At 35.6% G+C, this 16520-nt stretch overlaps 1 protein-coding gene across 1 annotated transcript in view; it reads right to left on the minus strand.

Moving 5' to 3' along the window:
* Positions 1-16520, minus strand: part of sorl1 (sortilin-related receptor, L(DLR class) A repeats containing) — a 79621-nt gene that overhangs the window by 19190 nt on the left and 43911 nt on the right. Inside the window, 14 exon segments of the mRNA XM_051128648.1 lie at positions 49-162; positions 246-419; positions 1816-1954; positions 2053-2299; positions 2396-2487; positions 2574-2705; positions 4237-4409; positions 5239-5324; positions 7730-7858; positions 7968-8154; positions 11810-11988; positions 12101-12189; positions 14064-14137; positions 15270-15387. Coding sequence (XP_050984605.1) covers positions 49-162; positions 246-419; positions 1816-1954; positions 2053-2299; positions 2396-2487; positions 2574-2705; positions 4237-4409; positions 5239-5324; positions 7730-7858; positions 7968-8154; positions 11810-11988; positions 12101-12189; positions 14064-14137; positions 15270-15387 — 1933 coding nt within the window.

Consider the following 16520-nt stretch of genomic DNA (forward strand, 5'->3'; position numbering starts at 1 on the left):
ATACTAATTTCTGCTGTTTTATACGAGAAAGTTGATGATGTCACTCACGGCACTCCTGTTCATCGCTCATGTCGCCGCAATCGTTGTCACTGTCGCACTTCCAGATGCTGCTGATGCATTTGCCATTAGCGCAGCGGTGCTGGTTTGGCAGGCAGGTGTGTTCTGATAGGCAGAAATAGTCAATAAAAACAAAGAAACCTATAAAAGAAATTCATAAAAGTGTGACAGTTGTGTGTCTGTCAGACCTGTCTTAACGCATGTATTATTGCGGAGCTGGTATCCGCTGGGACACTGGCACTGACGCTCTCCTGAGGGTAGGATGGTGGTGGAAACTCCGTCGGGGCAAACACAGTGATGCTTGTTTCCAGGCTGGGGAAGACACAGAAGACTGCATGGCTGATCCACACAAGCATTCTGACCTACAGGAGAGGAAAAAAATCTTTAAAAACTACTGCATCCTAAGTAAACCAGTGGGGCCACTGCATGAAGTTGAAATCAATATTGTAGTTTTGTGCTTTTATTGCTTGTCTGTTAGCTTTCATGACAGTTCACACCTGAAAAACAGCCCCGAAAGTATAAATACACACATTTAAAATGTATTTCTCTATTCTTGTGTAAACAGACTAAAAATACAGCTGACGCATCTTAAACTGGTATTATTTTAGTATCAGTGCTATACTATTACAGTTTTTGTTAATATTTTGAATTTTATTTTTATATTTTGTGTGTTCATTTTAAGTTTAATTAAAAAGATTTAATAATTTTGTTGTGTTTCTGAACATAAACGATGTTTATTTATTTTATTTATTTCGGTTAAATGTTTATTTCAAGTAATGAAATTGTTTATGGTTTTGGCTTTAGTTAACAATAATAACCCTTTTGCAAATTCTTGTCAAATAAAATGCGATAACTATTGTAGTTTTGTGCTTGTTTTGCTTGTCTGGCAGCTTTTATGATAGTTTACTCCTAAAAAAAAAATACTCCTGAAAAATAGCCATAAAAGTCACACACAATAAAAAAATATTTCTTTATTCTTGAGTACACAGACCAAAAATATTGATGACTCATGTTCAGCTGGTGTTATTTCATTATTACATAGTATATCAGTAAATAATGAAAGCAATAATAAAATATAGTTTTGTTAATATTTTGCATTTTTTTGTTTGACTTTTTTATGCTAGGACATAATTTTAGTTTCAATTTAGTTTTAGTTATTTGCTGCAAAAAGTTTATTTTATTTTATTTCAGTTAATGTTTTATTTCAAGCAATGGCATTTTTCATGGTTTTAGTTTTAGTTAACAATAACCCTTTTTTAATGTTAGGATACAGTTTTAGATTCAGTTTACTTTTAATTATTTTAGTACTTTAACTTAAACTAAACATATTATGTTGCCTTGACAGCTAGCTGCAAAAAAAAAAAAAAAAAAAAAAAATTATATATATATATATATTTTTTTTTTTTAGTTTTTTTTAGTTTTTTTTTACCATTATTTTTGCAAATTCCTGTCCAATAAAATACAAGGGTTACACTGATGATGTAAATTTAAATATCTACAAACAACTAATAATTATAATAAGAAAATAATAAAGTAAGTAAAAAAAGTTTTTTTTTAAATAATAATAATATTATTTAAAACATTAATTTATTTTGCATTTATCAACAATATGAGCTGACAAGTGAGATTTTGTGGGACTGTTACATAAAGCAAAGGCTGCTTAAAAAAAAAAAGCCCTGTCACGACTATCTCTATCATGGTCTGTAAAGGTTCATTTCCCATGTGTTTCAGGAGGACGGTCTCTCCTTAAGGACTGACCTCTGTTTTTTCCCTTGTAGAAGATCTTGAGATCCATCACTCCTGTCAGTCTGCCCACTAGCATCTCACTGTCTGGTGAGCCTGATTTAGGTGCTTTGAAGATTCCCATTCTAGACCAGTCATCCCAGTACAGGTCATTCTACACCAACAAACATCAGTACAACAAGTGTTTATGACCTTTAAAGACAGTTTAATATCAGTTGCAACATTCCTAGGAAGTGCTAAAATTGGGCGTACCTTAAAAACAGCAATAGCGTAAGGATGAGGCAGGCCCTCCATTATCACAGTACGGTGGCCTCCATTAAAGTCTGCTCTTTCAATGCGATCTCCATATGCCTCCGTCCAGTACAGCCACGATTCATCGGCCGTTATGCCGTTGGGCCAGCGAACTGCCTCGGAAACAATGCAGGAGATGTTGGAACCGTCCATCCAGCCGCGGTAGATGCCCGCCGCGCGATCGCCCCAGTCTGTCCAAAACATCAAGCTAAAAAAGACAGCAACTTAGTGTTCAGGGTGAAGGGAGAATGCAGGCTGTTAAGGAAAACAAGTGATTTCTGTGAACATCAAGTGAACATCATACCTCTCTCCTGGCATGAGCGTCAGGGCTCGAGGTTGCTCCACCACTGAAGAATTGACCAGAGTGCGTCTCAGGTCTCCATCAGAGTTGGACACCTGAAAAAGAGACAGGGTGAGGATGACTACAGGAACGAACACCTGTAATTGATGATGCTGCTGTAGTTGTTTTGATCTGTGATTACCTCGATTTTCTGAGCACCAGCATCCACCCAATAGAGCAACCGGCTGATGGGGTCAAATGACAGCGCCTCCACGTTTTGTAGGTCCTTCTTGACGATCACTTCCTGGCCAGAGCTTCCATTCAAACACAGTCTCTACAACACAAAAACAGAAAAAATGCTTTTAAAATTTATTAATGCCTAATAAATAATAGCAATATTAATAAGTAGTAGTATTATTATACATTTTAAAACATATCTAATTTAATAACAATTTGTTAGTTTTTTCCTTTTTTATATGTGATATAATTAAATTATTTTAAATTATTTTTGAAAAAAAAAAATATTTTAAAATATCAAATTTACATATCTGATAACTATTTTTGTTATAAACAGAGACTGAAATATCCAATACTAAAATTCTATAGTATTTTGTCAAAATAAAAACACACAAAAAAAGAAAAATATATATTTTACAAAAAAATATTGGGATGCACCAATATTTAAATTCTGATACCAAAAAGCCAAATTTTTGTTATTAAAAGTGACTGAAATATTATATTAATATTAAAATTCTACAGCATAAAATTCAGAAAATTAACCTTTTTAAATATTTCTTTTTTTTCTAGTGATACACCAATATTTAAATACTGATACCAAAATCTGAAATATCCAATATTAAATTTCTGTAGTATTTTGTCTAAAAAAGACACACATACATACATACATACACACACAAAAAAACACACAAAAAAAACAAAAAAAAGTTCTTAAATTATTTCATAAAAAAGAATACTTTTTATTTTAACAATTCTAATTTACATCAAACTTGACATATGCAAATAATATATTTATATATTTAAAATACATATTTTTTTGTAGGGATGTACCAATATTTAAATTTTGATACCAAAACGCTTTTGTTATAAACAGTGACTGAAATAACCAATATTAAAATTCAGTATTATTTTGTCAAAAATATAAACAAACACAAACAAAAAAAAAATGTCTTTTAATTATTTCATAAAAAAATATCAAATTTGCATCAACGTGACCTTGATATATGCAAAAATACGCAAATATTACAAATATTTTTTGCAGGAATGCACCAATATTTACATTTTGTGATACCAAAAAGTAATGATAACCATTTTTGTTATAAACAGTGACTGAAATATTCAATAATAAAATTCTACAGCATTTTGTCAAAAATAAAACACACACAAGAAAAGAAAACATTTTTTAATTATTTAACTGTTGCTGCATTTGGCACCACAGCATTATAATGACTGTGAAAACCAATTAAATATCCAAATTTAGCCTATACAATAAAAAACAAAAAGCATTCAAATATGTAGAATATTCCAGAAAAAACAATGAATGTATAGCACCAGGATGATTCTTCTGAAGAACAGTGGGACGTTTAACTGCTCAAAGCTGTAAATCATCCAAGTAATGGCAACAAGATAAAGTTCACTTACTTTTTCAACACCACTGTGAATTTTTAAGGGGTTTTGTTCAATAAAGACATGAAATATTATCATTTGTGTTTGTTGTTAGCTTTGTTTGTCCAGACTTTTTAATGCAAAGAAGCAGAAATCTCAATTTCAATGGGTTCACATACTTTTCTTGTCAGTGTATATGGCACCAATCCCTAGTTTTATGTGAGAGAAAGACGTTTGTTTACCTGTATGGTGTCTAGTGAAATATCTGCCCAGTACAGGCAGTTCTTCTCATAATCAAAATCCAGTGCCACGGCCTCATGAAGACCCGAGAGGGGAAGCGGCTGGTCTGTACCTGTGGCCAGGTCATAGCGGTGGATGGAGCTCCTCACCGCATACAGGATAAACTCATTACTCTCTAAAAAAAATAAATAAATAAATAAGTAGTTTAGAGGTGAAATAAAGACTCATTCCAGAGAAATACACTACATATCACACCTGAACACTACAATGTGTCCTCGTTGAGCATTTAATTTCAAAACCACTGACACAAAAAGGTAGCTGTTCCTTCCTAACAGCTTGCACTGTTCTGGGAAGGCTTTTTATTTTCCGTTTCACTGCAAATGGTAAAAGAAAACTGATGGCACTGCTGAGAGTCACATCACTTCCTTCTCCCGCTGGATCAGATCTCAGCTTTCTGAAAGGGCTGCTTATTTACTCCCAGCATCCTCTAGTCAGAGAGGCAAGCCAATCAACGTGGCCACTGAAGCGTGGTCAAGTGGCTGAGCGCCACAATGCCAGAGAGAAGAGGCAGTCTAGACAGCGACGGCTTTTAAGATCGGCTCGGTGGGAAGACGGGCTTTGATCAGACTCCAACAGTCTTCTTTTGATTTTCAAATCCCATCTTTAGGACCGACTCTCCACATTACTATATTCAGGATGAGTTAAGTCTACATCAGGTGTCAGTGAGTGACATTTGTACAACAAGAGAGCAGCTTTCAGAGCATCATGTTATCTTAGCATGGTCATGTTGAGGCATTACTGTATTTTACACATTCATGCTTATACTATTTGAATAGTGCATATAAAAAGATGTAAATGCACATAATGCGAAAGAAAATTAATCATTCCTTTTTCATTTTTAATAAGTTTGAGGCTGTGTTATGAACTTTGACTCTACATCTTCATCTTGCATCCCATAGGATTGTGTGGTGTTACATGAAAAGAGTTTAGAGAAGATTGTGTACCTCCCACAGGACAGGGCAGCAGTTCTCCATCCAGCCGAGCTTCAACATCTCCCCCACTGCAGCTGTCTCCTGAAACCTTCCTGTACCTAAAGCATCAGATGACACACCTTGACATTAGTGGAAATCATTTGCTAAACAGCAACTCTTGAAGAACTTTGTTCTGAAAGTTGACACTAGGTGATGCTGTAATTACACGTCTATGAAATTTTCCTCTTGCTGTCCTGATGCTTGCGTAATATTTTGAGACTTGACCAAGCTTGTCACAAGTTTATCTGAAATTCCTGACTGCATTTGTCATTTATTGACAGTAGAGATGCACATATCTGCTGGACGATATTAGTAAGCTGCTAATTATTTTAAAATATAATGGCCGGTAACCATTAGACAGCTGATAGTTTGCTTTTTGGACTATACACACTACCAGTCAAAAGTTTTTGAACAGTAAGATTTTTAATGTTTTTAAAGTCTCTTCTGCTCACCAAGCCTGCATTTATTTGATCCAAAGAACAGCAAAAACAGTGAAATTGTAAAATATTTTTTACTATTTAAAGTAACTGTTTTCTATTTGAATATATTTTTAAATGTAATTTATTCCTGTGATCGAAGCTGAATTTTTAGCATCATTACTCCAGTCTTCAGTATCACATGATCCTTCAGAAATCCTTCTAATATGCTGATTTGCTGTTCAAGAAACATTTTTATTATTAGTATTATTATCAATTATTATTTCAGGATTCTTTGATGAATAAAACGAGGGAGGGGTTATAGAAAGTAATGCTTTTATTTAGCAAGGATGCTTTAAATTGATCAAAAGTGATGCTAAAGACATTTATAATGTTGCAAAACATTTATATTTTGGATAAATGCTGTTTGTCTGAACTTTCTATTCATCAAAGAAACCTGAAAAAATTCTACTCAGCTGTTTTCAACATAATAATAATAATAAATGTTTATTGAGCAGCAAATCAGAATAGTGTAATGATTTCTGAAGGATCATGTGACTGGTATAATGATGCTAAAAATTCAACTTTGAAATCACAGGAATAAATTACATTTTAAAATCAAAATATTTCAAAACGTTACTGTTTTTGCTGTACTTTGGATCAAATAAATGCAGGCTTGGTGAGCAGAAGAGACGACTTTAAAAACATTAAAAATCTTACTGTTCAAAAACTTTTGACTGGTAGTGTATATACGTAGTAAAAACTAAAACCAATAATTTTATAAGCTACTTCTATGTTTTGTTACTTCTGAATGCTGGTTTTACACACTTTTTCACTGAATGAACTGTAGAAAACTAAATAAATGACCATATAAATAAAAAACATTAATGCCCGCAGTATTAAGCCTAAATGTGAGCAAATTAAATGTGACCCTAGACCACAAAGCCAAACTTAAGCAGCACAGATATATTTGTAGCAACAGCCAAAAATACACTTTCTGGGTCAAAATTATCTATTTTTCTTCTATGCCAAAAATCATTAGGATATTAAGATCATGTCCATGAAGATACTTTGTAAATTTCCTACTGTAAATATATCTCAAAACTTTTTTGATTAGTAACGTGCATTGCTAAAAACTTCATTTGGACAACTTTAAAGGCGATTTTCTCAATATTTCGACATACTGTCATATCCTAACAAACATTACATCAATGGAAGGCTTATTTGTTCATTTACGTATAAACTCAAGTTAAAAAATTGATCCTTATGACTGGTTTTGTGGTCCAGGGTCACAAATATGATTTATCTATATCAGTTTTCTGAAACATGCCCTTAAAAGGCAAGAACATTTCTAGAGCGGTCTTAACTGGGTTAACATTTGCCGTAATTTACCGCTATCCCTTTAGGTTAAATCTCGATTAAGTTCTGCTGTGAAATACAAAAGTCCCTAGTTAAATAACCAACATCAGCCAATTAAAAAAAATAAAAAATACTGACCTACATGTTAAATAAATAAATAAAAAACTGTTTGGTTCATAACAGACGATTATACTATTTTGAGCATGCCTAAATAATAGTAATTCACGTTTCTTCCCCATTTTCCCAGGAATCTTTACTATAATTGTGATTAACCTCATTTCCTCACATCTGACTGAGCAAGAGATCTAAACTCATCCAGCTAAATTCGGTTCAAGTCCATGTTCTAAATAAATCCTCTCCTCTCGACTGCAGATAATGAGAGGAGAGATACATGGTGACACAGCAGTGGCATATCTAATAACGCTCCCGGGCTGCAGCTGATGGTGGCGGCTAACAATCTGTATCCAGGAGGACACAGAGCCTTTAATAAGTATTCACCCCTTTAAGACTTTCTCATGTTTTGCTGATTTACAGCACTAAATCCCAACAGATATGGCTTTATAGAAGGCAGACGACTTTTCAAAGTGGCCTCTACAAAGTAATCTAAAATGATTATAAAAATAAGATTAAAATAACTGATTTCATAAGTATCCACCCCAACTTTTTAACCATAGTAGCCGCATTCTCACCCTTTGCTGCGGCGGTAAGTGGTGCCCACCGGACAGGGTACTGGTGGTGCATAAAGGTTTCCAGAAAATTCAGGATCAGGCACACACACCTCGAGAGACAGATCTTCACTCAGCTTAAACCCGTAGTCACTGCAAACAGATAAAAATGACATAATAAAGTAGAGGAAAATGACTGGCATTCTGGTGACAAAAATGGCAACATGAGAAAAATGTAGACAAAGGGGGTTTCAGCACATACCACTCATAGTCCTGTCGAGTGCAGGAGCAATTGGACAGAGTGACAGGCCTGTCAAAGTCTTCGCCGTTGAAGCAGGTGGCGTGAGGTGAGCGGCGCTTGTACACCATCTCTCTGCCGAGCAGACAGCCATTGCCTCTCTCGTCAGAAGGAGACCAGCGTTTATAGTCGCCCTCAGAGCATGGCACACCTAAGCACACATAACATCAGACGTAGAACTAGAAAAAGACAGGCTACAGCAATTTGGGATGGTTACTAAGCAGATGGCTAGAGTGTTCTGTATGCATTGCTACGGTGTCTTAAGTGCTTGCTATTGCATTACCAGGTGGTTTCTAAAGAATTCAGGGCAGTTGCTAGAGATTTTTCAAGGTGGTTGCTAAGGTGTGGTGGTTAAAAGGTGGTTGCTAGGGGGCTCTGGGTGGTGCACCAATTATAACTGTAGGTCCTTCAGGGTCTCTTGGAGGAGTGAGGTTTCTAAGCAACAAATTTTTGCTACTGGGGTTCCTCAGGGCTCAGTGCTTGGACCATTTCTCTTCTCCATTTACACGTCATCAATAGGATCTGTCATTTAGAAACATGACTTTTCCTATCACTGCTATGCTGATGACACTCAGCTTCTCATTCCAACCAGATGATCTGGCAGTAGCTGTTCGCATTGCTCACATTAAAATCAAGGTACTGAGGTTTGCCTACAAGACAACCACTTGGTCTGCACCAATATACCTAAACTCGCTAGTTCAGACTTACACGGCCTCCGGAAGCTTGCATTCTGCAAGTGAACGACACCTCGCGGTGCCATCTAAGACGCACAAAATCACTCTCATTGACCCTGCCTATCTCACAAGACACATCTTTTTCGTCAGCACCTGACCAATTAATACTAGCACTTACCTAGGGCTGTCACTAACGGTTATCTTGGTAATCGAGTAATCGGTCGATTATTCTGACGATTAATCGGGTAATCTGATAAGTGAACAACACATATATAATAGCAATGAGGCAATCAAGTATCAAAAGCAAGTAATCATATGGTTTCAGTACATGGTTAATCATATGGTTAACAAAACTGTTAAAATACATCATGTATTATAAATAGCGCTAACATATATTACCCATTATAACAAATGCCTACAGAGGGAGCCAACAGCCTGGCGATTGTTTTTACACTTTAGAGCGAGATCTTGTTTAATCCTTGTTTAATATTCACTAAACAACATTTAAGTCAAATGTCCACATAATCTTTAATATTTGGCCATTTCTTGAAAACAGAAATGTAAACTTACAATAAGACTCAGGGTGTGAGGTTTTATTTTAAAATCATGTTGAACAGCTAGCATATTAAGAAAGATATTGACGTATTCTCTTGTGTTTGCACAGGTTTATAAATGATGAAATGGCATCCCCAGGTGAATGTTATAACAAACCCAAACTCACAGAAATATGCAGAGATTAAGTTTGAGATGCTCTACTCATGTAAATGATAATTGTTTGTGTGGAGCAGCATTAACTGTGAACACAGTCACTCTGAGATACACGTGCGTAACCTACACGCATTTAAATAACTGAACCGCACATGGGTCATTCCAGCTGGAATCATCAAATGGTCCCCACCTGACCCCCTCAGATTTGTCTGAACAATCCATGTGATGGGTAATATGCCCAATAGATCATATACAAAATTTTAGATCTCTACTGTGCATACTTTTTTTTACAAAAAATCTGTAAAAAAAGCTTGTTTTTCACCCTGTTTTGGCATCACTGTCTGAGTGACCATGTTCAGACTGAAATATCTCCAGAACTATTTGTGCCAGGTCCATGAAATTTTCTGGGCTAAGAGTCCTAGTCCAGAACTGCATGAATTACAACTCACAGCATTGTTACTGAATTTACACCTGAATGCTGGCCCTCTACTTTTCTTTGAAACTATTACTTTAAGGGTTTTCAGATGTCCATAGAAACCTTAATTTTCAATGTATAAGCATCAAACTTGGTAAATGGTCTGATATGTACCATGTCTTTCACATCCTTTGACATCAGACAACAGAGTCTTATGGATGTTGAGATATTAAGGTCCAAAAATTGAAAAAAACTAATTTACACCAATGTTCAGAGCAATATTTCCCATGAATGACACCAGGTGTGAACATGAAACTTTTTTTTTTTGAAAGAGCATGTTCTTATTGATAAAATTGGGATGGGGTTTTGCCTCATTTTTCTGTAATAATTTTTAAAAAAATCATTGTTGTGTGACTTTCACAACTACTGTAGTACCAACTATTTTTAACTCATATGCCTAAATTAATGCTATAATGCAGCATTCCATTGTGCTCGGGACTCCGACCTCCACCTCGGGAAAGTGCAATGGAACGGCCACTTAAGTTGGGGTTCCGAAACACACACTCGGGCCAGTTCAGTGCAGACCGAGTCGGTTGGAATTATCCATAGGCATCCATATTTTTGCCAACTATTACAATGGAACGCATTTACGACGGACATCGGGAGAACTAACTCGGATTCACCGACTACCGACATTCAATGGAATGCAACATAAGTACCTAATCTTGATGTTCCACCCAATCCAGTGAATAATACATCCATTTTCATTTGTATTTGTATTTTTTGTATAAGTGGAACATTAATAAATTCTGTTGAAATGCCCATACCAAGTTGAATAGCAAAAGTGAACAATAGGATCAGTGACGAAACTCTGAGTTTTAAAAAAAAATCATTACAGAAAAATGAGGCAAAACCCCATCCTAATTTTTTTATATTTTATCAATAACAATATGCTCTTTCAAAAAAACAAGTTTTATGTTCACACCTAGTGTCATTCATGGGAAATATTGCTCTGAACATTGGTGTAAATTAGTTTTTTTCCATTTTTGGACCTTAATATCTCAACATCCATCAGACTCTATTGTCTGATATCAAAGGATGTGAAAGACATGGTACATATCAGACCATTTACCAAGTTTGATGCTTCTACATTGAAAATTGAGGTTTTTATGGACATCTGAAAACCCTTAAAGTAATAGTTTAAAAAAAAATAGAGGGCCAGCATTCAGGTGTAAATTCAGTAACAATGCTGTGAGTTGTAATTCATGCAGTTCTGGACTAGGACTCTTAGCCCAGAAAATTTCATGGACCTGGCACAACTAGTTCTGGAGATATTTCAGTCTGAACATGGTCACTCAGACTGTGATGCCAAAACGGGGTAAAAAACAAACTTTTTTACAGATTTTTGGTGAAAAAAGTACGCACATTAGAGATCTGAAATTTTGTATATGATCTATTGGGCATATTACCCATCACATGGATTTTTTTCAGGTCAGGTGGGGAACATTTCCAAAATTTGATGATTCCAGCTGGAATGACCCACATATTAAACCTGCATCGCAACTGAATCATAGCGTTTGTAAATTTACAATAGCATTATGCTATATTATGATTTTTAAATGGACTTAATATATCATAGAGCCCTGGAAAATAGTCTAATAATGCATTTCATGGATTCTAAATCGTAGAATGTGCCACTTTCAGTATTTTGGTGGTTACTTGACACAGGCAAAATGAAATTGAGGATTTTTTTTTTAAATCAAGTACCTGAATTGGTTCGAGGAATCGTGACAGCCCTATACTTACCTATTCTATTCTATTATTTTTTTCTTATTTAATTAAAAAAATATCCTTGCTATGTGTACTGTGCTAGATGAACTCAGACTTTTCACAGCACTTGTATACTGTTGCCTTCTTATTGGTCTATTGTTCTCCTCATTTGTAAGCCTCTTCAGATAAAAGCGTCTGTTAAATGATTAAATGTAAATGTGAGTGTAATGTTCTCTTACCAAGCACATCAGTAGCGTTGACCTGCACAATGAGCCAGCTGTGTTTCTGGTCCGCATATGAGCCGAAGATGGTGAAGATGGTGCTCTTTTCACCTGGTTCAGTCAGTAGTTGGTACACATATACCTCCTGCTCTGAGAACTGGAACTCTTTCCAGGTTTCCCCCTCGTTAGTACTGAACCTGAGCCAGCAAAAGACAAGACACAGCTATCAGTAATGTCCTACAGCCAGATAATACTCAGAGAGCTTTTACTAAAAGCAGAGCGACATCAGATCCTTAATAGGCTACTGACTTGAGTGTTCTGGTGGAGCCACCCTGTGCGATAGCCATCAGGATCCCTCCATGATCTCCCCAGGTGTAGAAATGAGGACCAGCCAGGGCCTAAAGATCATACATATCCATTACATAGAACTACAAATGCTACAACACTTTACAAAAACTCTGGGAATATAATAAGCACTATTGTACTGGGCAGCAGCAGTATACACAATTTTCATTTATTTGATTTAATTTTTTTTTATTTGAGGGGTCACCAGTGGCATTTTGGCTTAATTAACTCTTTGCAAAGACCAGTCCCACTTTGTTACTGTTGCTACGTCCAACAAGCCATGGCACACATCATGCTCTCACACAGTGAAAAATACTTTGTGGAACAAAGAGGACACTGACAACGTGCCAACAGACAGAGTCTGTTAAGTCTCAGCTTTCTAATTGTGTCATTTTGTAAGAAATTCAATCAATAAATACCACCTTGTGGCTCTTTAATGTGCTGTAACAGACTGCTGTAGCACCACGTGAACTGATAATCTTCCTCTTTACTACTTATAGCATGAAATAAACATGAATGAACATCAGAAGGTATCTTGAGTCGACTGTGGAAAAACACCAATACACACCTGTATGGTACAGTCTCCTGTATGGTTTATTTGTTGGACAAAAATGGCAGATTTGGCGTTATTGATTGATCAGATCGCCTGTTAATAAAACGCCCTGCGAAGGGTCAGTTGGTCCAAAAAATCCTTTATATAAAGATGGGATAGTCTAGTGGTAAAGTTCTTATTTAGTATGTAAAGGGAAACAGGTTCAACTCCTGATTTAACATATACACTACCAATCAAAAGTTTTTGAACAGTAAGATTTATAATGTTTTTTAAAGAAGTCTCTTAAAAAAAGCAGTTTATTACTATGTTTTCCATTTGAATGTATTTTAAAATGTAATTTATTCCTGTGATTTCAAAGCTGAATTGTTCTCATCATTACTCCAGTCATTATTCTTCAGAAATCATTATAATATTTTGAGTTGCTGCTCAAAAAACATTTATTATTGTTGAAAACAGCTGAGTAGACTTTTTCAGGTTTCTTTGATGAATAGAAAGCATTAGAAAAATAATTTTTTGTAACATTATAAATGTCTTTATCATCAGTTTTGCTCAATTTAAAGCATCCTTGCTAAATGAAAGTATTAATTTCTATAATTTCTTTTCCTAAAAAAAAAAAAAAAATTATACTGACTCCAAGCTTTTAAATGTTATAGCATATAATGTTACAAAAGCCTTTTATTTCAGATAAATGCTGATCTTTGGATCTTTCTATTTATCAAAAAATCCTTAAAAAATGTACTCAACTGTTTAAAATATTGCTAATAATAATAAATGCTGATCACAGAGCTTTGATCACAGGAATAAATTACATTTTAAAATATATCCAAATAGAAAACAGTTATTTTAAATAGTAAAAATATTTCAAAATGTTAGTGTTTTTGACATACTTCGGATCAAATAAATGCAGGCTTGGTGAGCAGAAAAGACTTTTTAAACACATTAAAAATCTTACTGTTCAAAAACTTTTGACTGGTAGTGTAGCTTCCCCCCAAAATTAGAAATAAACAAATAAATAAACCACGTAAATTGTAAAAAATTGTACTGATTGTCATTATGTTCTGCAAAAAAAAGAGAAGTTCAGATCTTCTGCTTCGAGTGAAAAAAGTTATGGGTGTTTGGAGCAACGTAAGAGTAAATAAATATCAAGTCAAGAGAAAGTTCATTTATATAGCGCATTTTAAAGCTTTGCTTAAACCAAAGTGCTGTAAATATAAAAATAAAGTAAAAACAACCGCGGAACAAAAACCTAAAAATAAATAAAATATTAACGGAATGTAATCATCATTGCATTCTATGCAAACCCAATTGTTACCTACATAACCAGTTGTTTGTTTTTTTTAGTTTCACTATCACAGAGTTGCAGCTAGATCTCACCTCTCTCCATCTGACCCCTGCACTGCTGGATACATATACATTAGGCTTATTGGCCAGATTCTTTCCAACAGATCCTGTGCAGAAAATGTGTAGAGAGAGAGAGAGAGAGAGAGAGAGAGAGAGAGAGAGAGAAAGAGAGAGAGAGAGAAAGAGAGACAGAAAGAGAGACAGAGAGAGAGGGAGAGAGAGAGAGACAGAAAGAGAGAGAGAACGAGAGATGACAGTCAATATTTACACTGTATCTGGTGTCATATCACACACGCCTCAGTTACAACTGATATCAGGTGACCATCTGACAAAAGGACAAGGTTTAAAACAAATGTAAATGGGGTATTTATGTTTCACGATGTAAACCACATGAGAAAGTGCATCTGACCATATCATATTTGTAATGTAGATGCTAATTTGTCCAAGAAAATGGTTGACAGCCTACTCAAGATTCAGTCCACTAGTGACAAAATAGCAGTAAATTAGCACAAAGAGGAACAAACCCGGCAAAGGGCAAGAAACAAAGTGTTCCCGTCAGCTGCTTCAGTCTCACCACTGTGACAAGAAGCCCAGACAAGGATAGTGTCTGTCACCTTCTCCTTTCGCACCCCTGACACCAGAGCCATCGTTTTTCTTTTTTGACGACACTGCTGCGTCACTGCATCTGCTTTTGTCATTAATTAATTTGAGTGGTAATGAACTTCATTTACATTCATCTCCTTAAGAGAGATATGCAGCACTTAACACATTTTTTTGCAACAAGAACAATGCTGAGGTGGCGTGGCCGCTCTCGGCTGGCTAAGTCGATGAGTGCGAGGGTGTGTTTGTATGTGATAATTAGCCAGTGGGTGAAGTACAAATAATTAGCACATCTGCGCCGGAGCGATAGCAGCCGAAGCGGCCAGACATTTTCACAAGCCTCCTGCGCCTCTCGTCTTCATGCATGCACATTATCTAATAATCATTTAATTAAAGGCCTGGCTGCGGCTGGCAGAGAGAGAGAGAGGAAGTGTCTTCCAAACTGTGCAATGTTTTCTGCCAGGCGTGAACTCAAGAAGTCGCCCTATCATTACAGTTTGCACTGAAGGGACCTGCATGCACTCAGTTAACAGGAGCAAAGCAACACAAACAGGAAGACACAGAACAAGCAGCTAAAGTGCTCGTATTTCCTCTCCCACGCTTATATGAGAGGTGCAGAGAGCAGGTCATGTGGCCCACCTGTTGCCATGATGAGTCCAGGTGCAGACTCTTTTGACAGAATAGGGATCCTGCGCAGCTGAATGTTCAGCAGCTGACTCCACCGCTGGGCCAAGTGCAGGGAACAGCCATTGTCCAGCTGAGTGAGAGAGAATGAGAGAGGGGGAGAGTCAGTAACAATGTAATAACGAAGATAAAAAAAAAAGCACAAACAGTTCACTGGAAGCATGAAAAAAAAAGCCTACTTCCTCCTATGATTGCACTCTAACTTCTTATTTGCAAACACAAAACCACAACTTCATGAGCACACGCTTGACAACATGAATACACAAAATTAAGCAACAAGTGGAGATTCTACACTCATGGCAGGGATGGGAAGAATATATTGGTACCATATCATTTAATCTTGGGTCTTTAATTGTTTATGCTCATTTCCTATATTTTAAGACTTTGCTAATGCTGACTTTGAAAACATTAAAAACTTAATAATTTATCATTTATAATTTATATCTTTAGCAAATCTCAAAATGACTACCCATTCTTTATAATGTTTTGATGCCTAATTAATTTGAAATGAAACATAATATGTTAAATATAATATGTGCAATATGTATACTAATAAAAGTGTATAAATCTCTCATTTTTCTAGAGAAACATTCTCCAACAGTGACACCAGCAGGTAAAGTTACAGCAGGATCCGTGTCTCTCTCGCCTCCCCTGAGCCCATTGAGTTTTAACAGACACCCAAGTGTGCGGTGAGTTTGTTGGGGGGTAACTGAGAATGAATGGAGAAAGTAAAGTAAGAGGAGGCAATGCCTCCATGATTGGATATGACTGGTTGTGATTGGTTCATGCGATAAATCCCGCCTCTCTGTGCATGTTCAGCGTTCATCAATCAGTCAGAATGAGCAATATAATGGCGTTAATGGGAAGACTAATTTAAAAAAGTATGTAAACAACTCACTATTTTTATTATTTCTGAATAAATGTAAAATGCTTAAAAACACCAACTTAATGAGATTCATACTTGCTTTTATAAATAGAATATTGATTACACTGTTCATGTAAAAATATAAAATATTTTTATATTTTTTTTCTTTTTCTTTTTTCTGACAGTGTAAATGTTTATTTAACCAAGAAAATCTGACTGGGACATGAATTTACATTTTATTTAAAAAATAAAATAAAAAAAAAAAGAAAGGAATGAGGCCTCCTCGTTTCACTCACACACCGAGTAAAATTGATTTTAGTCAACAGGACTTTATTTGAAAT

The sequence above is a fragment of the Labeo rohita genome, chromosome 15 (genome assembly GCF_022985175.1).
Source record: "Labeo rohita strain BAU-BD-2019 chromosome 15, IGBB_LRoh.1.0, whole genome shotgun sequence".
Classification (NCBI taxonomy): Eukaryota; Metazoa; Chordata; class Actinopteri; order Cypriniformes; family Cyprinidae; genus Labeo; species Labeo rohita.